At 43.4% G+C, this 27,670-nt stretch overlaps 1 protein-coding gene across 1 annotated transcript; it reads right to left on the bottom strand.

The window, feature by feature from the left end:
• Nucleotides 1–4,494: 4,494 nt before the first annotated feature.
• Nucleotides 4,495–15,216, bottom strand: TMED3 (transmembrane p24 trafficking protein 3). The gene is made up of 3 exons (XM_023193395.2): nucleotides 14,868–15,216; nucleotides 12,308–12,556; nucleotides 4,495–5,350 (listed from the first exon to the last, which is right to left on the bottom strand). The coding sequence occupies exons 1-3, from the start codon at nucleotides 15,039–15,041 to the stop codon at nucleotides 5,114–5,116; spliced, it is 660 nt and encodes a 219-aa protein (XP_023049163.1). The 5' UTR covers nucleotides 15,042–15,216; the 3' UTR covers nucleotides 4,495–5,113.
• Between the last annotated feature and the right edge of the window lie 12,454 nt (nucleotides 15,217–27,670).

Here is a 27,670-nt window from a genome sequence, read left to right as displayed (position 1 = left end):
AGAAGGGGCTAGGGGCCCACTATAGTTTGGATGTTTGTCCTCTTGCCAATCTCATGTTAAAATTTGATAGCAGTGTTAGGGATGGGGCCTAATGGAAGGTGTTTGGGTCATGCGGGCAGATCCCTCATGAATGACTTGATGCTGTCCTTGCTGAATGAGTGAGCTCTTACTCTATTAGTTCCCACAACAGCTGGTTGCTAAACAAGGTCTGGCACCTCACCGCTCTCTCTTGCTTCCTGTCTTACCCTGTGATCTTTGCACACTGGCTTCCATTTGCCTTCTGCCATGAGTGGAAGCACCCTGAGGCCTTCACCAGATGCCCCCACCTGCAAAACAGTGAGCGAAATAAACCATTTTTTCCTTATAAGTTACTCAGACTTGGGTATTCCTTTATCGCAACACTAAGCAGACTAAAACAGGCCTTCTCTCAAGCCTCTTTTATAAGAGCACTAATCTCATTCAGGAGGGCTCCACTCTCAGGTCCCACCTCCTAATACCATCACCTTGTGGGGAAGAATTTCAACATATTAACTGGGGAGAAACAGAATAGTCAGTCTATAGCACCTCGAATCCACAACAAGTGATTGTTCCTTCCTTCTTCCCTCCCTCCTCCCTATTTTAAGTTGAGGAGAGTTTAAGGGAGGAAATATTTACAAACGTTGGGCAGGGTTAAGGCAAAGCCCCAACACTAGCAATAGCTAAAAGTTGTTCCCACCCCAGACATAAAGAGGCCAAGGGATGAGTCTTTACAGAACCAGAGAGAACATGGAACAGGTGGTCTTGCTGTTAATTAAACTAGAAATCAATGCCACTGCCCAGGGGCTGTGACAGCTCAGGAGCCCCTTTTGAAGTGATAGGAAAAAATGGTTTTAATAAAATAAACTACGCATTTCTGGACACCCCTCCAGGCTATTTGATGTGAAGCTTCCTCTGAGCTATTTTTGCAACTTTGTGTTTTCTCCACATAGCATATCCTTTTGGATTACTGATTCTAGCCTGGTTCGATGTCTTTGAGCTGTTTTACAGCTCTCTATAAATGTGTCTGTCCTTTGAATTATCTTTTGAATCATTAGGACATCTGTCTGGTTCCTTCATTGATTAGTACATAAAATAAAATCTCTAACATGCTGTGATGGTTAATATTAGGTGTCAACTTGATTGAAGGATGCCTAGATAGCTAGTATTGTTTCTGGGTGTGTCTGTGAAGGTGTTGCTAGAGGAGATAAACATTTGAGTCAATGGACTGGGAGAGGATGACCCACCTACCCTCAACGTGGGTGGGCACCATTCAATCGGCTGCCAGCGCCACTAGAACAAAGCAAGGGGAAGAAGGTGGGATAAGATGGCTTGCTGAGTCTTCTGGCTTTCCTCTTTCTCCCGTGCTGGATGCTTCCTGCCCTTGGACATCAGACTCCAGGTTCTTCGGCCTTTGGATTCTTGGACTTATAGCAGTAGTTTGCCGGGGGCTCTTGGGCTTCTGGCCACAGACAGGAGGCTGCACTGTGGCTCAAACCTACATTTGAGGTTTTTGGACTCGGGACTGAGCCTTTACTGACTTCCTTTCTCCACAGCTTGCAGAGGACCCATCGTGGGACTTCACCTTGTGATCGTGTGAGTCAATCTTCTTAATAAACTCCCTTTATAGCCGGGCAAGGTGGCAGTAGTCCCAGCTACTCGGGAGGCTGAGGCAGGAGAATGGCGTAAACCCAGGAGGCGGAGCTTGTAGTAAGCTGAGATCCGGCCACTATAATCCAGCCTGGGAGACAGAGCGAGACTCCATCTCAAAAATAAAAAAATAAAAAATAAACTCCCTTTCATATATACATACATCCTATTAGTTCTGTCCCTCTGGAGAACGCTAATACATGCGTTCATTTTATATTTGTATAACACTTATGATTTTATCCTTCTTTGGAAAATTATCTTTCAACAAAGAAAACGTCACCTCCCCACTAAAGTCATCCTGTAGAGAACGCTCTGCAGTAAAGTAAAGTTGCCTGGGCCTCGAGGATTAAAGCTTTCTTACACACAAAGCCATTTTACTACCAGACAGTTGCATCGCAAAGGTTCAGAGTCAGCACCACAAACCAACTCTTGGTCTTTGGAGTCAAGATCAGCTTGCCAGTGCAGATCCATAATTATTTTATGGGGGATCTCATCCCAGAAGCTCTACTGTCTCTTAAAATCTATGGTATGGAGCAAACCGATGCCATTAGACAATTTTTGAAAATCGCTCATAATAATCCGGAACCTCAGTTAGAGTCAGAGGTCCTATGTCTTTTCCCTGGGAGATTCTGCTTCCTATGTAAGCTAAATAGATGTGCTTCCAAATTCCACCTGTCAGTTCCATCCAGGCCTCAAATTTAAAGGGATTTTACTGAAAACAGGGTGAATCCTAATTCTGTTCACCAATGCATAGCCCCAAGTCCCTGGCCAGTAAAAATACTCCCTTCTGCCCGTTTTACAGATGAGGAAATGAAGGTTCAGAGAGGTTCAGTATCTTACCCACCAGTCCTCTTTCTACTAAAATGCCAGTGCTGACACCCTTTTCACCAAGCTTCCCAGATATCAAGGAAAGAGTCTCTCCAGAAAATCCAGATGCAAACATCATTTCCTATTTCTTTTGCTTAAATATCCTCTAAAAGCACTGGAGAAACTCTAAGGCCTCATACATTTTTTTTTTTTTTTTTTTTTTGAGATGGAATCTTGCTCTGTCCCGGGGGCTAGAGTGCAGTGGCCGGATCTCAGCTCACTGCAAGCTCCGCCTCCCGGGTTTACGCCATTCTCCTGCCTCAGCCTCCCGAGCAGCTGGGACTACAGGCGCCCGCCACCTCGCCCGGCTAGTTTTTTTGTATTTTTAGTAGAGACGGGGTTTCACCGTGTTAGCCAGGATGGTCTCGATCTCCTGACCTCATGATCCGCCCGTCTCGGCCTCCCAAAGTGCTGGGATTACAGGCTTGAGCCACCGGGCCGGGCAGCCTCATACATTTTTAAAGCTGATATCTAAATTACTTCATCATGAATTTAAATAGTGACAAAGGAGATAATTTCTACCATATATTAAACCATTACTTTTTGAAAAATTACATCACTATTTTAAGTGTATCAGTGGATTCTAATTACCAAGATGATGTGATACCCATCATCATCCATACATAAATGCTCAGAAATTTTCCATCTTTCTCCGTCCTTCTTAGAGTCGTACTTCCATTTCATCTTTCTTATGGAACTGTATTACTCTGTTTGAAATTTATATATAGAGTACCCTATTGTATTTCTCTATAACAAAAAATCTTCAATTTCAAAATGTTTCATATGCTGTTTAACCGTAAAGCTGTAAGTGTTAAAAATATTTCTTCTGGATTGGGTAGTTATTACAACTGTTATTAGTACCTAATTGATCAAAACATAAACACTGCATAAGCAGTACGTTTTATTGCCAACCTTATTTCCTAAATCAACCAGTGGGGCAGGGTTTTTGTCCCCTCAATGAATCTACATATTTACGGATAAATGATTACAAGGTTATATAAATAAAACAGGTATCACCAGCATTCCTATTTTTGTTTTTGTTTTTGGTTTTTAAGGTTGAAAGAACCTAGTTTCCATAAAAAGTGGAAGACAACGTGAGTTTTAGTAAAGCTGTGTCCTTCAATTCTTTAAACTCCTTTCTCAGTGCTTGATAAAGATTACATTCAGGCTGGTGGTTCCCTCAGAGGGTGAAGAAGGGCAAGTAGAGAGCATTCCAGAAGCAATGAGTCATGTTGCAGTGCTTAATCTAGGTAGCGGGAGCATAGGATTTTATATTGTTTTTCACCTTAGACATATTTCACCTTAGACATATTTTGCAAGTAACCTTTTATATATACCCAGTACTTAATTCTAAAATAAGAGAAAAGAAATATCAAAAACATATGAAAGATAAGCAATATTTATCCTTTAATCAAGCTAAATAAGTGAGGTTTACGGGGCATCTTTTTAAAGATATTATTTCACTTCCTTTCCTACAATGCATTAATGCCTATCAGATGGTACAGGATTTCAGATTTGATAGGTTTCCTTTAGCGGAGATGTTATATCTTCCCTCCAGAGCTACTGCACAGACACCTGATGGGTATGCATTCATTTCTTACCAATGGGAAGGAGGACTAAGGGCAAATGAGATGGTACCATCTTGAAGAGTGGCTGGGAGGGACTTCACTGATAATGTGTCTTTTGGTCAGAAGGAAATGATGGAGCAGAGCATGCAGATATCAGGGAGAAGGTATTATCACAGGAAACAGCATTTGCAAAGTTCCATTGTACAACATGGTGTGTGACCACGTGAGGAGACTTCCTATTTTGCTTTCATTCACCTGGGAGGAGTGATTTCTTGCCCACCCTATACATCTCTGCACAGCACCCTCTGCACCTCACACTCTATTTATGCACACACCCATGCTCTGCAGTAAGCTCTGGAGTCCCCAGAAAGGGACAGAAATAAAGGCACAAGTCTCCAGGATGCTCACATTTAGTTTTTATTAGCCACAGTTTCCCACAGTTTTCTACCTCCTAGGAAATACACAGCTCACCAAGGGTACCCAGTCACCATTCTGTCCTGCTTGCATGGCTGACACTGTTGCTCACCTGGGGTAAGCAGATCTGCAAAACTGCCCAGGGCCTGGTAACCTCAGGTACAGAGAACCCCAGGGGAGGAAAAGCCAGAACTTAGAGCCCCTTTCTTCTCCACATGGGATAGGACACCCAAGACAAATGACCCACGCATCATGAAACAGAGGCAGGGCCCTGAGCTGCCCAAAAGGCCTGGACACTTGGAGTTCCTGCTACCAGCCAGGCCGCTGAACCGTTGCCTGCCCACCCTCCCACAGTGGCTAATCCCTAGCCTAGTTGTAAACATCTTTTCAGTGCTGCACACATAATGCAGTCGGATGCCTTCTGATTACTGGTCTCTGAGACCTTCAGCTGCTGAGGTGCAAGAATCAAGCATGGGCATGAAAGGCAAAGGGCTACCACAGCAGCATTGTTCTGCCTCCACCCTGGGCTACGCGCCTAGGAGACCTACGAGAGCTGTTCCAGGCTGGGACATGAGGGGCCCTAGAGCAGGATGCCAGGGCTAGGAGTGGACTGCCCTGCTGATGGGTCGTTTTTCTGTGAAGAAGCTTTTCAACAGTAGCACCTGACTGAAGCTGACCACGAACAGGGCAATCGTCTCGCCGATGGACCAGTAAGAGACTCGGCTATTAAGGTCTTCCGCTCGGGCCCGGTCCTGGGCCTCCCGCAGCCGGTAATGCGTCTGGGAGTCAATCACCGTCTTCAGAGCCTCATGGATGGTCACGCAGGCGGACTCCATCTGGGCAGGAAGAGAAAAGCAGTCACGCTGCTAACCCATAGACATATGTGGGATCCAGCAAACAGCAAATGCTGTCGTCAACATCCTAGGTCACATCCGCTGAATGCTAACTATGAATCTATGCTAAGGGTTTTACGTGGTTTTATTTAATCCTCACAACAAGCCTAACTGAGGCTCAGAGAAGTTAAGTAACTTGCCCAGAGCCACACAGTTAGTATGTGGCTGAGTTAGAGTCGGAGTCCTGAGCTTATGCTTTCAAGCACTGCCCCATACTCTCTTATCCAGTCCTTACAATACCCCTGATAGGCATGGATCATTACCCTCACTGTTAATGAGGGCTTATCCCACATACAGGTGAGGAAACTGAGGTTCCAAGAGGCTACACAGATTGCCCAAAGTCACACAACTAATAAACAGCGAAGTGTGAACTAGACCACAGTTGTGTTTGGACTCTGAATCCACTGCTCATGCTCATTCTATTATGTAATTGCAGCCTATAGTTTCATGTATAAACACAAACACGTGAAGACACATGCCTCATGTACGTAAGCACATGCACACACATGCAAAGACACATATATATAAACAGGCACCACATAGACACATATGCTTATGTGTAACACATACTACATCATAACTTTCTTTACCTGCAAAAATATTCAGTGTGGTAGGCAGAAGTCTGAAAATGTCCTTCCCATCACCACCAAGATCCCCTGCCCTAATTCCAGAAAGCTGTGAATATGATGAGCTGTCACCGCTGTGACTGCATCATGTTAATATGACACAGCTGACCTGAAGATGGGGAAGTTATCCAGGCCTGATCTAATCACAGGCGCCCTTAGACGCCAGGAGCTTTCTCCAGCTAGTTGCAGAAGAAGTCAAGACAGTTTCTAAGCATGAGAAGAATACAATGTGCCACACTGGCTTTGAAGGTGGAGGTGAACACCTGCCAGGACCAGAAAAAGGCCTCCAGGAGCTGAGGGTACAACAGTCAGCAAGGAAATGGGGACCTCAGTCCTACAACCACAAAAAACTGAACTCCACTGACAACCTGAATGAGCATAAAAGCAGATCCTTCCCCAGAGCTTCCAGGTAGGAGCCCAACCTGCCACTACCTTGACATCAGCCTTGGGAGACTCCAAGCAAAGAAACTGGCCACCCTGCTCAGGCTCACACTGTACAGAGCTGTGCAGTAATAAGTGAGTATTGCATTAAGACACTACGTTTGTAGTAATTAGTTACTCAGCAATAGACAACTAACACACTATGCCCATGGGAAAACACTGAGTTCTTATTCAGAGGCAGCCTCTAAAACACCATGTATCCAAGACCTAGAAAATTCTATCCTATCAGTGACTTCTCAGGCTAGAGGAATTCACAAAGCATGCACCAGACACTCACTTCAGTTCCCAAACTCCAAAGGCAAACTATTTGTAAAGTACAGTACAATAAACTAGAAAAGACTAAGTCACTCTGTGACCTCCCTCCCCAACACCCTTGTTTCTCTCTCACATTAAACCACTTCCAGAAGACAAACAGGAAACCACTGCCAAACAGTGGTGCTACCCTTACTTGCCTCATTGGGTATCCTTAACTCTGGGCCACTCTAGGAGCTGAACTAGACTATGTAAGGGAGAACAAAAGCTTCCCTTCATCCTCTGCATTACAGGGCAGCAGCTTCCATCTTTCTGGCAACAGGTCTACCTCCCAAAGCTATGGGACTCTCCTGCACACCGTGGCTGGCCCTCTCATCCTGGTCCATGTGTAAGAAGTGGTGAAATGTCACACGTAGAAAGGTGGCATGATCACTGTGTAGCAGATGGAACTGATAGAGTTAGACTGGGTACCAGCTCAAGAAGCAGTATCAAGTGAAGAATAAGCCTATTTGTCCCCCAGTGAGTACCTCTGTCTTGTTTTCTCAGTGACATCCTCTATGCCCTATTATTTTGGGCTACATATCATCTTTCACAACTGGAGAGTAGTCGGCATTGGGTTTCTTCACGTCCCCGCATTTGGTAGGTGGGCTATACCTTCAGATATTTGATATTGAAAAAGGGACAAATGATCCTAAGAAGGGTTCCAGACATCAGGAAGTTGACTCCAAAGGGAACTTCCAAAGCAAACTGGCTTCAAAGGCCAACCACCAGAAGAGAAAGCTCGGGTGCAGGTCTCTGCACTGGGGGCAATGGTCACATTTGTGGTTGCTCCTCCTAGCTCTCCGGGGAATGCTTCCAAAGCTCACTAGAGTATGTCAACTCTCACAGATGGAATAGAACACTAAACTGGGAAAGAAGTAGGAAAGAGGTAAATGTGGAGTCGGGCTTAACCTATGTGAACCCGTGTCAAAGCTAACTCAATATATGCCATTTCTAGAAGCCTCCCTAGTGCTCCCTGCCAGACACTACCTATAGAGGCAGACTTGGTAATACAAATCCGTTTTGTATTTACATCACCCTGGTGATCCCTGGAAAATCACAAAGGATTGAAGGTGGGGCTGGGGGACTCAGGATAGACACTTGTAGGATGAAGTTACAAGGATTTCAAATCATGGCTGAGTTTTAATCGCTCACACTTCCACTAATTCCTTCATTCAAACATTTATTCAATGTTTACTTTTCTTCCAGGCACTGTGCTAGGCCCAAGGAATTAAGAATCAGAGCCAGACACAGTCCTGGGTCTCAGAAAGTTCACAATTTAGAGAAAAAATTACTCAACTATAATGCAATGTAAAAAGAGCCAACAACAGAAGGGTATGCAGAGTCGTGGGAACACCCAGGAGAAAGACGCTGAGCCTGCCAGAGAAGATGGAGTACTTGACATGGGACAAGACAAGCTGAGCCCTGATGGATGGGCAGGACGTCACCAGGCTGAGGATGAGAATACATCCCAGGCAGCAGAAGCACAAGCAAAGAACTATACAGGGCCTGGTCTGGGATCAGGGACTGACATGGTGATGGGGATGCATGGAGAAGCAGCTGTGGGGAGGTGGAAGCTCACAGTAAAGGGCCTTGAGGTCCAAGGCTTTACCATGTGGCTCTGTGAGCAGAAGATTGGCAAGATTGGAATCCCACTTTACGAGAATCTGCCTCTGGCAGATATGATGCAGAAAGGGATGTGTGTGAACCAGTCTACAGGCAGGGAAACCACTTAGGTGGCTGCAATTCCACTGGGAAGAGAAGATGCAGGCCTCAATTAAGAAGGTCACCATGTCAGGGAAGAGTGGATTGGGGGGAAGTTGATGGCACTGAAATCACAGGACTTGATAACAAAGAAGATCATTCTTGAAATCAGTGGGACGGATGGAGACACACACGTAAGTGTATACATGTGTGTATCATGGTCACAGTATATGTGTATATGTATGTGTGTGGCACACGGATATGTATTCATAGGTACACATATGCATACACATTTGTATGTATAAATCCGCAGAGAACACTACGGAAGGGCTCATTTGATTTTCCAGGCTAGAATTCCATTCTCCAAGCTTATTTGTCACAAACTCATTCAGAAACACTGGACTCACTTGACTGGGGGCTCCTTGGACTGCAGGCCTTGGCCTGGGAATTCAGCAGTACTGGTCAGCATCTCCAGCCTTCTCCCAGGACCCAGAATCACTGGAGAGGAAGGAGGAAGGGAAGAAGATGGAGGACACAGAAATCACAGGTGTAGACACCAAGACAGAGGATAAGTCAGATATTTATGTGAAGCCATCTTCTCTGGCCGAGATCCAGTGACACAGGCCAGAAACCAGCACTAGGACTGCATGAAGAGGCCTCGGTGGCCTTTAAAGGAACAATCTCAGATCAGATCAGATCAGATCAGGTCAGTGATAGCAAAGGGACCAGTTCCAAGAGGGTAATGGAGCAATAGGTGATACTCTACAGCTTTCTTGGCAACTAACACCTGCAGACACCTTCAGGACCTTACACAGACCTGCGAGAGACCCCAGAGCAATATATCCCTGAGAATCACAGACACCTGGATGCTCACCCTCACCATAAAAACATGCTACTTCCCCATCCACTGAGATCTTCCATTAGTGCTCGTCTAAAACAAACCTCTTCAGCCTGTTACCACAACATTTCAGTTAGGCAGTCCCTCAGCCAGCTTCCCACCCAGCAGAAAACCAACGGAACCCCTCTGCTTCTGGGTCCTGTTTTCCCAGGCCACGATTCCCCAGCTCTCCTCCTGTGTGTGACTTTCCGCCCTGCTAAGACCACCAGTCCTGGCTGGCTACCAGCGTCCTGGAGCCTCACAGGGATGACAGTTGCTACTTCATGGTGACACCCTGACCCATCCTACTTCTCGCACCATCCCTTTCCTCCATCTCCATGGGGACACCCAATCCTGTCCCAGCCACCTGTGGATGCTGAGGTCTTCAGTCTGTAACCACTGACAAATTCCTGCAGCCCTCACCTCATCAGGCCTCCCCTGACCCAAGTATCTGCTTCTTTAAATTCTTTAAGAACTCAGTGACAGGGGAGTAGAAGCTGGCCTCAGAGCACTTAGGAAAACCTTTAACCCTTCCTAGGCCACCAGGGAGGTAGCTCTTGGCCTTTGACCTCTGTCAGAAACCTTCAGCTCTGACCAGGATCTGCCCAGATTCTCAGGAAGCCTGGAAGCCCCTCGAGCTTGGCTTTCCTGAAGTCACATTCTCCTGGCCCAGGTCCTCTCTCCTAGGAGCCTGGTTTTCCTGAGCTCAGGCCTGAAACAAGTCCTTTGGGCCTGAATCCCTGGCCTGGGCCCTGGTCACTATGGAACCTGTTCTTTCACCTAATACTTACTTTTGTGCCAGAAACCATGGCCTCTGGCCCACGACTGCACTGCAAGAAGTCTGGGGAGAGGCGAGACAGCAGCTGCTGGGTAAAAGGGGACCCATGCGAAGCAAGATGAAAAGGGCTGGCGAGAAGAAAGAAAGTTACACTCCATAAATGTCACCTGCTCTCTTCATCGAGGAGGCCAAGCTTCTACCTTGTCAAGTTTAAGGTAAAGCTCTCCCAGTGAAGCCTTCCTGACTCCTGGAAGAATTCATCAGTGCCTCCTCAAGACCCCTGGCACTTCATACAGCTCTGACCACAGTGCCCCATGGCCAACTGGCTTGCAGGGCTGTGCTCCTTGCAGGGCGCCCAGCACAGGCACAGAGCCATCCACTGCCGGCACAGTGTGTAAACTGAGTGAATGTCGGCACAAAAGCAAGTACTCTCAAAGGCAGACACAGATGGTTCAAGGAAGCAGGGTCAGAGAGGTGGAAGGAAACGGCTCTTTTGAGGCTAAGCATGAGCAAAGAAGAGGTTCTAAGATAGAAGAAAAGGGAAGCATAAATCACCCTTTCCTGCAACAAAATCAAACTACTGCTCAGGCTCCAGGAAAGAATGTCTCTGTTGACCTAATTCATTAAAGCTTTTCCTACCAATCTGTTTTCTACTGGTTAAGGGGGAAGTTCTTCAGCTCAGCTTTTGGAGACTTACAGAATCTTCCGAATAGAGGCTGTTTCAATAGTGGCCAATAAAACTCTCATGAGTATTGGTTGCAAAAGATCTTACACACAATACACACCCTTGGCTGGATCTTCTAACAGCAGTCATGTTGCCAAGCTCAAAGCTCAAACCCAGTTTTGGACAATGGAACTTTCTGTGCATGGCCACTAGTCACCTGTGACTACTGAGAACCTGGAGTGTTGCTATGGTGCAGATGAGGAAGTGAATTTTTAATTTAATATCAATTAATTTAAATAGCCAGATTTAGATACTGGCTACTGTATTGAACCGTGCAGCTCTAGCCTCCAACTGCATAGGGAAGGTGGAAGACTGGGTAAATGAATCCACAGGCATTCATGAGTGTGCCCAGAGCCACAGAGGAATGGAGCCACCTTGGAGTGCGGCCCAGATCATCTGGCCTCCTTGAAAGTTCAAGACGCTGTGCTTTTGGTTCTGGCACACGTGCAGCTATCAATGGTTATTCCTGTCTTACAGGTTTCCCTGGGCCCTGACAGTCATTTGACAAGTGTTTGGTGAGCTTCTTCCTGTGCCCCACCTTATGCACTGGAGCACTGAGGACACAAAAGTAAACCATTCAGCCCTCAGGAAGCCAGCCTGCATATGAAAGGGAAGGAGGAGCTTAAATAGCAGAAGGTAAGACGGATTAAGGAGGCTGGGATAATAGAATAATGAACCTTGACAGCCAAGGGTGACAGACATGACTATCCCCCCAAAATGTCACAGTTTCTCCTCTATAGTGTAGAGCTGTTGCTAAGGCTCTACTTGCCAGCCTTCCTTTCATCCAGGTTTGCCACATGACTAAGTTCTCACCCATGGGGCATGAGCAGGTGATATGTATTCTCACTGGGCATGGGCTTTTAAGAAGTAGATGGACTTTTCTCATTTTCTCCTCCTTTGGCAGCTACAGGCAGAAGACCCTGAAGCCCTAAGGGAAGACAGAAAGATGACAAGAAAGAATGAGCCTGGATTCCTGAGTCACACCATGGAGGAAAGCTCCCCACCAACCTTTTCTAGATTATGCATGAGAATAAACTTCTATTCTGTTAAGCCATTGATGTTTGGCATTTATTTTGTAACAGTACCTTGTGTTACTTTAATACATCACACAAAGTAGGACTTTGGTCTTCATGATACAGGCACATCATATAAGCAGAGACACATGACACAGGTACTTCAAAAGTGGTACTGTGCAAAAGACTGAGCAGGAATGAAAGAGTAGAGACAAGAATATCAGAAGAAAGTACTGCAGGGATCTGGTTAGAGAGTCGAAAGGAAGATTGAAAGAAGAGCATGGCATTCTTTAGGACTAGGTGTGAAGAAAGAGGCAAAACCAACCCTGAGACTTCCAGACTGGGAGCTGGATGGATGATGACTCCGACCACCAGCCTAGACAGAGGTCAATGAGGAGGAACGCGCCAGGGGGTTCAGCAGCCCCAAACTGCTAATGTTCACTCACCTGGGTGAGAGCCGTGACCCTGTTCCCCATGTCTGGGAGAATGGGAGGCTCATCGCCCACTTGAAAGTCAAAGTAGACGGTCTTGTGAGAGAAGGTGGAAAACTCATTACTGAAGCAAAACTGATAAACGCCCTTGACCTCGGCCCGGTATGTGAAGCTGTCGTACTGCTTCTTGGTTTCTCTGTAGATGGTGTTCCCCTGGGGGTCCTCCACATAGCAGTCAACATCGTAGTGGCCTCCAGTGATGACCTGACAACCATAAGAAGTTTGCTGTTATCAAAGGGGCAATCACCACTTACCAAATGCCAACCAGACATTGTGATCAGACTCTACAAACATTTCTGTCATTTCATCTTCAAAACTTTCTAAGGCAGGTGCTATGCCACTTCTCACTTTACTGAGGCTGAGCAAGGTTAAATAAATTGGCTGTGGTCACACTGCTTGAAAGTGAAAGGGCTAAGATTTGAATCTGTGCCTGTCTGACTCCAAAGATTGTTCTGCAGGGGTTCAATGAGCCTAATCGTTTCCATTTTACAGAAGAAGAAACTGAGGCTCCAAGGTTAAGTAACTGCCTAAGGTTACACAAGATAAAGTAGAGCTGAGATCTGACCTGAGAGCTTTTGGTTCCAGTGCCCAAACGCTTACCTACTGCACTATTCTGAAGCATGAATAAGCATACCCCAGGATAACTGCTCTTCATGAGATGGTGCTGATAAGGCTTCCAGAAATCAAGAGCAAGATGAGGAGGGATATCCAAGAAACTATTCCAATGCAGCTAGATGCCACTGATTCTTTCTTTGTTCAATACTTAACACAAGACACGCAGCAAATCACTGCTTTAGGGCACTGCCGCTCATTAGCCATGTGACCCTAAACAAGTTACTTTACTCTCTGAGGACATGTCTTTATCCATGAAGTGAGGATTCAATAAGTTATCATATCTAAAGTGCTTAGCACAGTGTCCAACATAAAGCAAGCGCCCAAAAAGTGCCAGCCAATTACTGGCCAATTGTCAGACTGCAAACTAACCCCCTGGGGGTGCAGTGGAGATGTGGGATCTGATTTGAGGCCACCCTAGAGCATGCATGCTGCACCTCCTGCTTCTCCCTTCCAATAACAGACAGGTGCTCCCTCTCCCCCAGCAAGGGTCATTCTTGGCTTGCTGAATGGGTCTAGTAGCTATTAACAATATATTGTTACTGATTGAATGCAAGAAGAAAAATATTGATCGAGGAATTCATGGAATTTCTGAGTGTCAGCGGTGGAAGAGTCTTTGGGAATCATTTAGTTCAAACTCTCCTTGTAACATAAGAAAAATAAGACCCACATAAGGCAAAATCTCACAGGTAGGCAATGGCTATAACCAAGATCCATCAAAGGACACGGTCAATGGCCTCCATCTGCTTCCAAATTTAAATGGCCTCTTTGTCCAGACAAAAGTTACTAGTCCTGCTCAGCAAGCTTTGCGTAAAGCAGTGAGCATCCTGTTGCTGAGTATGTTTAAACCCAGGCTGGACACACTTTGACAAGGGATTTCTGCGCTGGCAGTGAACAGATGACATCTAAGGTCTCTGCAACCACACAATTATCATTCTTTTTGTCAATGCATCTAGGTTGCCATGTTAATCCAGTCACAATTTGCATGTTGTCCACACAATGTGAAAGTGGACAAATAAGTGACTGAGACTGCCCATATAAGTTGTCTCCAAGCGCAAGCTTCCTTCAGTACCTTTAAGCACAGAGGAACTGGTCAAATAGCTTGCCCCATTCCTGCTGCCCGTGGCACCTCATTTCTGAAGTGCCTGTCAACATGCGTCCACAAGCAGATAGCTGTCTGAGTATGATGCCCACTTGGCCCCCAACCCTAGACCTGCTCACTAAATACTGGGGGCAGACTACTCACTCAAGACCTTCTCCTGTCACCTGTGGGCCACGGGTTCTCTCAAAGGAGACAGGAGTACAGGAACTGAGCTTTTCTAAGCCATATGGCAAGAGCCAAGTCATGCAGCCACACCACTCCTTGTAAACACCGCCAGGCCTCAATGGCTGCAGTAATCCCTCCTTTCCAAAGCGCACACTCTCACTTCTGCTGCCCTCACCTCACCCGAACTTTAAACGCCGGAGAGGGGAGGAATAAAATAAAACTATGAACCCACTTCCTCTCGCTGCCATTTTTCAGTACTCGAAGGCGCAAGGCGGTCCAAAAGACTGCGATTAGAGAGCCTCGGTCCAGCCGATCAGAGCTGGCGTTCGTTAGTGTCTCGGGCGCCTGCGGAGATCTCTCTGGCCAGTTCTCCAGGCTGCGGGACCCGCCCTGGCGTCCCCATCCCGGGTTCGCACCAGCGGCGCTATCTCCTCGCAGGCCAGGCTCGTCTCGGGTGGGCCCTAATGATCCAAAACCTTCCTCCACACGGGGAAGTCAACTGGTGTCCGGGGACTCCCACCCCATGCACCCTCCCTACAGCCTTTGTGGGAGCGCCTCCAGTCAGGAGCGCGCCAGTGTCCAGCTGAGACCTGGGAGTGGAGGGAGAAGGGAGCGCTGCCGGGCGCCCGGCCTCACCTGGTAATCCAGGGAGAACTTCACGCCCTGCTCCACCTCCTCGTGGAAGCACTGCTTGGCGTTGTCCGGCAGCTCGAAGGTGAGCTCGGCCCCTCGGGGCTGCTCGGCCCGGAGCAGGAGCAGGAGCAGCAGCAGGAGCAGCACGGAGGCGGAGCGTGGGGCTGCGCTGCCCATGATGCTCTCGGTCCCGTCCCGAGGGCCGCGGCTCGGGGGCTGCGCCCCTCGCAGCTGGGGCGGCGGTTGTGGAGCCCTAGGAGTATGTAAGGGGATAGACGTGGCGCTGGCCGAGCTCCGCGCTTCCGGGAGGGCAGGCGGCACAGTGCGCAGCCGCGCGCTCAGAGTGGGACGGGGCCCCACTTCTGCCCGCTGCGCGTGCGCGCTGGTCGCGCTGGGCCAGGGGACACGCCCTCTCCCCGCCTCTCCCGGCTCGGAGGATGGGTCTCGGCGGAGGGTAGGCGGGCCTCCACCCAGCGCCCAGCGCGCCCCTACCCAGAAGTGGGAGAAACCCTGTCCACTGTTCTGCGCGCTCCCGGACCCGCAGGGCTGAGCATCCCCCCAGGTAGGCCCAGGTCCACCCCCCAGGTGCTTCAGCACGAAGCACGTGGGGTTTTACTGCCTCTATATGGCTCTGCTTTTCACAGGCTCTGTAACTTCAGTCTCACACTTCCCTCAAGAACCAGTATCCTTGTTTTGAAATGGGTGTGCCCAAACCTAACACCCACAGTAGTTAGGGGGCTAGGTGAAAGGTAAGGGAAAGCTGGGAACCCGATTAACACTCCTTTCTTCATTCCCATACCCTTCCCAAGGTGAGACTGTGCGAAGGGGGTGGGGGATGGGGTGGGAAGAGTAAGTAAAGGCCCATCCTTACATCTGCTCTGGGAAAAACACGAGCGTGCTCACACACAAACGATCTCATGAAAACCCAAGTAAAGTCTCGCAGCGACTTCAGGTATATTTTGACTGTCAGGACTCGCTGAAAATTCTTTTTGCACAAAACTGTCATTTTTGCACTTTAACTTCTTAAAAGCTCTGAAAGCAGATAAATTGGTTTACTGTCTTACCCATGACCACTGACTTAAGAGTCTTTTGTATAATCGTAACTATGGGTATAGTTTTATATTCACTGATCCAATAAACAAAGAGAAACGACATAGATTGTGATATCGATACTCAATAAATAATTTATTCAGGAGAGCATTACTAGACGTGTTATATCTTGATTTCAGGAAAGAATGTTACTGCCCATATAGATCTCCGCTGGACACATTTCACCATGGATGAGCATGCTAACGTGTGAAAGCAATCTGTAGGCTTGGAAATAACATGCATGTATAACATAGTTAATAATATTGACTGGCTCAGTGACAGGCATGGAAGAGGTGTTTAGTAGTGTCCCTTAAGGTTCCTTCCCTGGCACTGTCCTATTTCACATTGTTTTTTTAGGAACTGATAGAAAACATGGAAGTAATAATCATCTGATGTAGATGCACTAAGTGGAGAAACAAATGACAGATATAAGACCTCGATTGGCCGGGTGCAGTGACTCATGCCTGTAATCCCAGCACTTTGGGAAGCTGAGGCAGGTGGATCACAAGGTCAAGAAATCGAGACCATCCTGGCCAATGCGGTGAAACTTGGTCTCTACTAAAAATACAAACATTAGCTGGGCGTGGTGGCGCGCGCCTGTAATCCCAGCTACTCAGGAGGCTGAGGCAGGGGAATCGCTTGAACCCAGGAGGTGGAGGTTGCAGCCTGGTGACAGAGCAAGACTCTGTCTCAAAAACAAACAAACAAACAAAAAAACCACGATTGCCTTGGCACAGGTGGAGTGCTCTGCTAAGACTAACAAAAAGAAATTTCGGACTGGGCACCATGGCTCACACCTGTATCCCAGCATTTGGGGAGGCTGAGGTGGGAGGATTGCTTGAAGCCAGGAGTTCGAATCCAGCCTGGGCAACATAGTGAGACCTCGTTTCTACAAAAACAAACAAAAATTAACCAGGCATGGTGGTGTGGGCCTGTAGTCCCAGCTACTTGGGATGCTGAGATGGGAGGATTGCTTAACACCAGGTGTCAGAGGCTACAGTGAACTGTGATTGCACTACTGTGTTCCAGCATGGACGACGGAGGGAGACCCCATCTTTAAAAATCAAAATAAATTCCTCTGGATTAAATGTTAAGTCTTACATTTAAATTCTAAGAAAACACCTGCATAAGTTCAGGGCAGGAGTTGACTTCGAAGTAGCTCAAGTCAGAGCTGCAGGCTGTTGGCTGGGACATCTCAGTTCTCCTCCAAGTATCCTCTCACATCTAATAGGCTAGATTACTTCCTTATATGGCAGGCTCAGGGCAGCATCCCAAGAGGAACTAGGCAGAAGCAGCAAGGCCCCAGAGACCTAAGCTTCAGACCTTTTCCAGTATGACTTTCTTCACATTCTGTTGACCAAAGCAAGTTCAAAGGCCAGCTCAGATTCAAGGAGGTGGAAAAATGGGATCTACCTCTGGATTAGAGGAGTTGCAAAGTCACACTGCAAAGGAGGAGCATACTGGGATGGAAGGAGTTATGGCTGTTAAGCCATCTTCCATAGTACCCAGACTCACTCAGCTTGTCAATGACTAAGCCAGGAAGTGAACCCAGATCTGCTTAATTCTGAAAACTACCAGCTTCCCACTAAACACACTGCTTCTACCCATACCTCAGGGAACACTTGTCCTACATGTTCCATAGGGCAAACCTTGGACCAAAGCATAAATCTGACACTGAGGCACATTTCAGCTCACACAATAAATGACTTTCTGGAACTAGAGATTTCCAAAAATAGAATGGACAAGGATAGTACATTTTTCATCCCTAAAAATATTTGAACAGATGCAGGTGAACAACCAACCCCTTAGCAACAACAGAGATGATTCATGAACCTGGGTGACAGATTATAGTGGTGTATGACCTCTAAGGTTCCTTCCAACCTTGATATTGCATGATATATGGCAAATATTGCATGATATATGGTACTAAAGGTAGGATAACTTGAAAGAAAAAACAAAAATGTTTTCTATCCACTTTAGTCCTGGGGTGACTTCTGTGAAGCCCTTTTAAAACAGTAAATAAACACACACAAAAATAGTCAATAAAAAATAATTAAAACAGTAAATAAAAATGAGGATCTTAACAGATGCAGAAAAAAAAAGTGACAAATTCAACATCATTTGTGATAAAAACTCTTAGCATAGCAGAAATAATAGACAACTTCCTTAATGTCATAAAATGTAACAAATTTAGAGCAGATATCATGATTAATGATAAACATTGAAGTCTTTTCCTTCAAACTTGGTAATAAGACATAAATGCCTGCTATCACAACTGCTATTTAACATTGTCCCAGAAATTCTAGCAGGAAAGGTTAGGCAAGAAAAAGAAATAAAAGGACAAGAATTGGATATATATAAACACCCAAATAGTGCTTGTGTCTCAGGGGAAGGAGAATGCAGAAGTCCAGAAGTGGCACCCAAGAGAGACTCATGAATGTTCACATTCTGACTTTCATTAACTGAACATTTATGTTTTACTTCTCTAAATATGTACAGATTCTCCTTGGCTTACAATGGGGTTACATCTGAATAAACCTATCATGAATTGAAAACATTATAAGTTACATGTGTCATGATGAGATGGGCAGTATAAGGTGGACCTATCTGTGCCCTAAAGCAGAACTTTATCATTGCTTCATCCAACAGGAGCACTCCCTAGCATGCTATTAGGATGTTGAAACAAAAGCAGAGTTTATGCATGCCTCATGCAGGTAATTGATGGTGAAGCAAAAAAGCAATACAATCACCATGTGGATTGACTAAAGCAAACGGAAGCTTTGCAGACTACTTAGCATTGCCATGGAGCTATAACCAATACCAGTTTTTCGCTGAACAAACCAATCAAAGAAAGGTGACATACACTGCTCTCCTGAGACTCACCGACTTCCCCAGAACAACTGTTTTTGTGGCTGTCAAGCATTTAACTATCTTTCCTATGGGGAAATCCCAAACTAGGTGGGAAACTCTCCCTCTCATCACAAAGCCAAAGAGGGGCAGACAGTCCCTCTCCCTCTGCTCCTGGGTCCCAAGGTGTGTGGGCATGGGACCCAGGTTCTGCCAACTGGATGCCCTTGTATCTGAATCTTGGAGGGGGGGTGTCTAGAGAGGTAGAAGTAGAGAGTACAGTGATGGTTACCAGGGGCTAGGGGGTGAAGGGCTTGGGGAAATGGCCAAGGATTACAAAATTTCAGTTAGATAAGAGGAATAAATTCAAGAAATCTATTGTACAACATGGCATCTGTGGTTAATAACGTAGTCTATACTTGAAAATCACTGAGAGTACCTTTTAAGTGTTCTTGCCACAAAAAAATGACATATGCAGTAATATATATGTTAATTACCTCAATGTAGCCTTTCGATAATGTATGCATATTTTAAAATATTATGTTGTATACTTCAAATATACATAATTTTATGTGAATTAAACAAACAAATTTAAATTTGAAAAAGAAAAAGAACCCTTCAATTTTTAAGCTTTGGACAGGAAAATATTGTGACTAAATGACTACAGAATGATCTTTAAAAATTGAAAAGCTTTTTGCAATTCACACATTATGTTGGATTCGTGAAAATGACTCATATTCTCTCTTGAGTGTGAGGTAAAGAAACATTAATATCTTAAATATAGGAAGAGAATAATCCATGTGCCTACTCACCATGCATGAGTTATATTTTCCTCGTGCTAAAAATTCAAACTTCTTCTTACCCCATTGGGTCTTTGTTTCTATATAAATAAATATAATTTCTTCTGCTCTTAAAAAGAGAAAAAGAAAAAAGAAACATCATATAACTTATTTTCTTAAGTACAACATGATGGAATGGAAAGAGAATGAAATTCAAGACCCAAAACCTTGGCATTAATGTTTTGACATTCTGTCCTTGTCTGGGAGTCCATGTCTGAAACTTTAAAGTAGAGGCTGAGGTTGGGAATTGGGTGAATTGATACTGAAGGTTTTCTTCTTCCAATTATTAAGACTTTTAATAATTTCAAACAGTGAGCTTGGGCTTCTTTTCTTCAATTTAAAAGAAAAACCTAAAGAAAATAAGAAAAATGAAAGAAGGAAGGGAAGAAAGGAGGGAGAAAGAATGGAAGGGAGGAAGGGAAGGGAAGGAAAGGAAGAGTAGCCTCACATGGTCTATGTATTAGTGAGGAAAAGATATTCTGCAGTAAAAATCAACCCCCAAATCTCAGGGCTCAGCAAAAGTTTATTTCTTATCCATTCTATGTTTTTCACAAGTTCAAAGGCAGAGAACTCTTCCATGTAGTCATTCAGGGAACCTGACTGACAGAGATCCCCATAATCTTGAAATTGTTTCACCTGAAACACACATCTCCTCCGTCACAGCAACAGGGGAAGAGAATGTGAGAAGATCTCGTAACAGCAATTAAATGCATCAGCTCAGAAGAGGCACACACATTACTTTCACTCATAGCCCGTCATCTTGAATTGATCTCATGGCCCTGCTAAATCCTAAGGTGAATGAGATTTGCCTTCCATGTGTCCAGAAGGAGAGGAAAACTGAATGGTGGTGAATACTGGTTCTGTTTGCCACATCACAGTAAAATGAGTAATAATAAAAACATAGCAAAGACTTGCAGTTTCTGGTAAAGAAAAGTTAGATTATTTGAACATAAATTTCCCCTGAAAACAACTAAAAATACAACTTTAAAAATGTTTTTTGGGGGGCATCAAAAAGCTGGCAAGAGAGTAAAGAATTACCCAGCCAAAATTGAAAGGAAAACAATAATCTAGAAAGAGAAGCATTCTCAAAAGTTACTTTTCCCATGAGGGCATTGGCCAGTCCTGAACATTTTTGAATTTTCACTTTTACAGTCTCACAGGGAGAGTGGACAAAAACCAGAGCCTTAAGGAGGATGTTGAGGGCTCATCATTTCACTTTCCTGCTCAGAAACTGTTACCATCACTTACTACATTAAATTCAAACTCCTGCCTTCACAGAAGCAGCACATCCCCTCTCACCCTGACCATTTCAACTCATCCCACCTATCATCTCTATTCTACAAGGTCCAGTCTCCATTTGGGCCCCACATGCTATGGCAACCATGGTCATCTCCAACTCCATGGCTGTGCTTGTGTTATTTATATGTCCAGAAGGGTCTGCCAGTTCCATTTGGGAACCCCATCCCACTCACCCTCTCTACAAAACATCTCTCTCCTCTTACAGCCTATGATGCCCTCCCCTCTCTCTTTTTATAATCATTCTTTGATTCTTCCTACTGTTTCATGGGAATTCCTTATGGTACTTTGGTAAAAATTGAGGCTAATTGACATACAATAACTTGTATATATTTGAAGTGTACAATTAGGTAAGTTTTCACATACACCTGTACAGCCATCATCTCAAGCATGAAATAAACAAATCTATTTCCTGCAAAAGCTTTCTCATTCTTTTGTAATCCCTTCTTCTGTTGCTCCACATTCTTGTCCTCTGTTCCTGAAACCATTGATCAGTTCTCTATCACTATACAATAGTTAGCATGTTCTAGAATTCTGCATAAATGGAATCATATAATAGCACTTTTTTTTAGTATGACTCTTTAATCTTTGCATAGTTGTTTTAAGATTCATCCATGTTGTAGCAGATGCCAATAGTTCATTCCTTTTTATTGCTGAGTAAAATTCCATTGTCCATATATGTATGAGTTCACTTCTGGTCCCTCTAATCTATTCATTGATCTATTTGTCTGTCTTTATGCCAATACCACACTGTCTTGATTACTGTAGCTTTATAATAAATCTTGAAATCATGTAGAGCTAGTCCTCCAACTCCATGCTTTTTTATTTTATTTATTTTTTATTTATTTATTTATTTATTTATTTATTTATTTATTTATTATTATTATTATACTTTAAGTTCTAGGGTACATGTGCATAACATGCAGGTTTGTTACATATGTATACTTGTGCCATGTTGGTGTGCTGCACCCATCAACTCGTCAGCACCCATCAATTCGTCATTTATATCAGGTATAACTCCCAATGCAATCCCTCCCCCCTCCTCCGCCCCATGATAGGCCCCGATGTGTGATGTTCCCCTTCCCGAGTCCAAGTGATCTCATTTTTCAGTTCCCACCTATGAGTGAGAACATGTGGTGTTTGGTTTTCTGTTCTTGTGATAGTTTGCTAAGAATGATGGTTTCCAGCTGCATCCATGTCCCTACAAAGGACGCAAACTCATCCTTTTTTATGGCTGCATAGTATTCCATGGTGTATATGTGCCACATTTTCTTAATTCACTCCATGCTTTTTTAAAGCTGTATTGGCTATTGTAGGTCCTTTGCATTTCCAAGTGAATTTTATAATCAATTTTTTAATTTCTAGAAAAATACCTACATAAATAAAACAAACATATATGTGTACAACTGGTTCTTCACAAAGGCACAAAAGACAACTCATTCAACAAATAATGCCAGGAAAATTAGATACATATATGCAAAATAGATGAACTTGGACCCATCTCTCACACCACATACAAATATCAATCCAAATGGACCATAGACCTAAATGTAAAACTAAAAGCTATAAAGCTTCTAGAAGAAAAATTGACAAAATATTTATAACCTTGAATTAGGCAAATATTTCTTAGATAAGACACCAAAAACACAATCTGTGTAAAAGAACAAATTGATAAATTAGATTTTTAAAAATTCAAAATTTTGCTTTTTAAAAGATTATGTTAAGAGAACCACAAACTGGAACAAAATCTTTGCAAAGCATACACTGTTAAAGGGTGATCCAAAAGATATAATGAACTCCCAAAACTCAACAATAGGAAAACAAATAGCATAATTGTTTAAATGAGCAAAAGATTTGAACAGACACTTCCTCAAAGATCTATGGATGTCAAGAAGCACATGAAAAGATACTCAACATTATTAGTCATTAAAAAATCAAAATTAAAATCATAATGAGATACTACTACACACCTAGAAGAATAGTTCAAATTAAAATGACTATAGCAAGTGCTGGTAAAGATATGAAGAAACTGGAACTCTCATACACTGCTGGTAGGAATGTAAAATGATACAATCATTTTGGAAAACAATTTTGTAGTTTCTTAAAAAACTAATATATATCTACCATTTGATTCAGCCGTCCCACTCGTAAGTATTTACAAAAGAAAAGAAAAAGGAAGCATATATCTGTACAGAAACTTACATATGAATTGTAGCAACTTTATTTGTAAAATCCCCAAACTGGAAACAACCCAACTGATCATCAGAAAGTGAGTGGATAAACAAATTGTGTTACAACGTAATACTGCTCAGCAATAAAAAGGAATGAACTAGGGATACATGAAACCACATGGGTGAATCTCTAAATGATTATGGTAAGTGAAAGGGCCAGATGCAACAGAGTACATGCTATAGAATTTCACTTATATAAAACTCTAGAAAATGCAAGTTAATATGAAGTGACAAGAAGCAAATAAGATAAGATTCAAAGGGGATGTGCAGACTTTTGGTGACAATGAAAATGTTCAACATCAGTGAGAACACATGGACACAGAGAGGGGAACAACACACACCAGGGCCTGTTGGGGGGTAGGGGATGAGGGGAGTGAACTTAGAGGACAGGTCAATAGGTGCAGCAAACCACCCCTGGCACATGTATACCTATGAAACAAACTTGCATGTTCCAAACATGTATCCCAAAACTTAAAGTAAAATGAATTCAAAAGAAAAAAGAAAAATATGAAAATGGTCATTATCTTAATTGTGATGATGGTTCACAGTGTATACATATGTCAAAAGGATCAAATTTTACATTATATGCACATTATTGTATGTCAATTATACCTCAACAATGCTGTTCAAAATAATATGTAAATAATTTTATTCCAAAACATGTATTAATTAGAAACAATGGATAATTTCTTAAAATAATGTATCCTTTCAAATCTGACTCAGGAAGAAATATAAAACCCAAATAGCTAGGAGTGGTAGATGCTGTTTGGGTGCCCTGTACAGATTCCCTTTACCAGATAGCTCACTCATCCCCAGCTGCTCTGTTAACTGCTTAGTTTTTACAGCTTCCCCCTTCTCCCAAGAATTACCCTAAATCTGGGTCAGAAAAAAATAGCATCTTCTCCTCAGCCCACAGTCTATGACTGACTAAAGCAAGAATAAAAATGGGAGCCCCCTTGCACTAAAGAGGGACAATTCTGCAGCCAGATGCATTCTCTCTACACTCCTCCTCTGGGAATCCAGCCAAAGCTAGACCTTACCTGAAATCACCTCTTTCTAGGCCTTTCCCTCTTCTCAATCCTGCTTCCCTACCTTCCTTAGAGGTTGGAGCCCAAATCACTGTCCCAGGTGTTGGTTTTACTAAACCCAACTTAAGAACCCGTATAACCATTAAGTAAAAACAATTAGTATTTAAAATCTGAAACTCAGGTACTTGATAAAAGAGTGGGCTCTGGACACAGATTGCCAGACTGGGGAGTTCCAATACCAAACTACCACTTCCCAGCTGTGTGACCTTGGGCAGGTCACCTAATATTTCTAAGCCTTGGTTTCCTCATTTGTGAATGAAGACCCTATACACTATGAACATGTATGTATGAATGTGTATGGATGAATGCACACACACACACACACACACACACACACACACACACATGAGTCCCACCTGGTCCAGATGGTTTTACCAGCAAGATCTACTTACAAGAAAAACCTGTGAGTACACAATCAGGAAACATTTCATTTCAAACTTAAACTTCTTCAGGCAATATAAAATGAGTTCATTTTATGAGGCTGATATAAACCTGATATCAAGCCAGACAATGAGTATGAAATGGGAAAACTCTGGGCTAATCTCATTTATAAGCACAAATCCAAAAAATCATAATCAAAAGATTAGTTTTGCTTTATTCATTTTGGTTTTGTGTGTATGCTATAAGGACCCAATTTCATTTTTGTTCATGTGGAAAACAAACTGTCTTATCACCATTCATTGACCTGCAGTGCCACCTCTATCATTTCTAAATTTTCCACCTATTCAAGGTCATGTTCTAGGCCCTCTGTTTCTGTGGGTCAGTTTATCTATTTCTGTGTCTTATCACAGTATTTTAATTACTGCAACTTTTAAAATCTTGTCATCTGGTACCATCATCTTCCAAATATCATTACTATTCTTCAAAATTGTCTTAGCTATTTTCAGTTCTTTGCTATTCTGTATGAATTATAGAATCATTTGTCATTTTTAATGAAAAATCTCATGGATATTTTCGTTGTAATCACATTGGGGAAACCAATTTATGCTATCTCAGCAATATCTGATGGCATGGGAAAAAGTATCATATTCACAATAATGCTTGCTACCTAGTAATAGGATGAAAAAGAAATGTATACGATCTCTATGAAGAAAACTAAACACTTTAATGAGGGATTACAAACTGAAGATGAACTTTTTAGAGTAACAGTTTATGTTTCTGGATTGGAAGATTTGATCTTTTAAAAATGTTAATTAGTACCAAATAACTAAATGGTATCATAGAATCCCCCAATCATAATCCCAGTATAATTTTAATAATAAAATGATATTAAGAAATAATTTGTGCAGTGAAGAGAACTGAGAGTGGACTCGACTCACAATTTGTGAAAGCAAATTGAAACTCTACGATAATTTAAATGATGTGCTGTGATGCCGGTACAGAAAGACAGATATATCAATGGAATGTCACAGAATGAAACAGAATGGGATGGGCGAGTTCAATAATTTTAAAATAAAGAATTTAGCATATTATATGGTATTATAAAGATGGCATTTCAAGGCAGTGAGTGATACAAGGATGCTTTTGGCTTTAAGTAAACTAAAAACCAACTACAGCTATATTAAATGATACAAGAATATATTATCTCACACAACAGGAAGCTCAGAGGTGGTGTGGGCTCCAAGCATGACATCATCAGGATCCCTTTCTCTGCTCTCCTCTTGGCTTTGCTTTCCTTTTCTTTATCCTTAGACTCTCTTCCTCCATGTTACAAGTAGGTTGTCAAACCAAACTACTGAACAAACAAGCAAAGAAACAAATAACGTGTCTATTTGGTCATGTTCAGTAAAAGGATGTCCTTCAGTCATGGGATGAATGTCCTTTTGTTCCTTCAATTGGCCTGACTTAGGTCCTGTACCCATCTCTGGATCTAAGGCATCAATAAGGGGAAAGCCATGTGCTGACTGGCTGATGTTGGAGCCCTTAACCAATCACTGGTAAGGAGAATGGAACTGCCATGACTAATTTAGAACAATCATGACTTCTCTTTGAGCTGGGGATGGGGTGAGCTTCCCTTGAATCAAAAAAGCTGCAAAGATAGAGGGTGGCTACATGAACAAAGTCAGGATCTGATAGGAAGTAGAAGGAGGAATCAAACTGAGGAGGCAGCCAACAGTGCCTACTGCAGCACAAACAGGATTAACCACTTACTAAATTGTAATAGCGTAAGAAAAATTAACTTGGACCCTTAACTTTCAGGCATCCTTTGTGTCTAAGACCAGGAGTGTCTGTGATGCTGCCAGAGGAGACAAATGGCTCTAGAAGGGAGATCCAGGTGGTCTTATTTCATCAGGCTGATATTTGGATAGATTCACATTGTCAGGACTTCGACCTCTTCTCTCTTTTAATTACCTCTTTCCCATCTCTTTCACTTTCCTCCAATCCTTATGCATAAGGATTATCTTTTCCTTCATTGTGGACCACTAGATTTTCGTACTATGATTTCAAAAGGGACTCTTCCACAATCTCTGCTAGAATGGACCACAGAATCGCTTTTAGTTTAGGAGTCTTGGTGAGAATTGTCAGACTCTTTTCCCTGTGTTGCTGTAATCAGATATTGTTATAGGTATAAAACACTGGCCTCTTTTGATTTCCTGAGGCCCATTCCCTATTTTTAGCATTCATCGCCAGGCAAATTGTGTGATGCAGATCCTATCCTTCCCACTATATGCATGCCATTTTGTAACTCAGACTAGAGGACACAGAGTGCTATGAATTTCTCTGTATTACCTTTGGATATAGAAATACCCATTTTTTTTTATTTTCCTTAGTAAAAGTAAAATTGATCCTAGGTTCATCTCCTTCTAACAAAAATGACAAGAAAGTCATCTCAGTCATCGTGGACCTCTCCTCACTCTGTTCTGTGGAAGTCTTCAACAGCTCGTAGCATTCAAGTTCAGGGAGCCTGTTGATCTTCATGCTCATTAATAACCATGCTGATGTGTTCATTATCCAAGCAGCAGGGTTTCTTCAAGGCAGATGACTCAGATGCCTTCCTGCCGTGCTTAACGCAGCCCTGCCTACCAAGATGCACCATATGCCACTCCTCTCTAAGGTTTTCCTCTGAAAAGGAGCAAGTTCCACTCAAGGAACCCCAAACTTCTAAGCCTTTAAAGAGATAACCCTTCAAACAACTCCAAATTTGTTTTATTTGATCATCATTCACACTTTTGTTTAGAATATTCAGATAAATTTCTAGCAATTGTAATTATAGAAAAGGTATAATATGTATAGCTTATGTGACAGAAATTTTTACTTTACAAATGAGTTTAGAGATCAATATTTATAAAAATAACTGGGGATCTCAAGGAGGTACTTGAGAAACAATGAGTGACGAGGTCAAAGTGGCTGACCTTAGAGGAGGGAGTGCATTTAATCTTGGGTGTAGTCTGAATTAGACTGTGCCTCATAATCTC

This window comes from Piliocolobus tephrosceles, chromosome 6 (assembly GCF_002776525.5).
Source record: "Piliocolobus tephrosceles isolate RC106 chromosome 6, ASM277652v3, whole genome shotgun sequence".
Classification (NCBI taxonomy): Eukaryota; Metazoa; Chordata; class Mammalia; order Primates; family Cercopithecidae; genus Piliocolobus; species Piliocolobus tephrosceles.
Note: the sequence above shows the minus strand (reverse complement) of the source record. Positions and strands in the feature narration are given on the sequence as shown.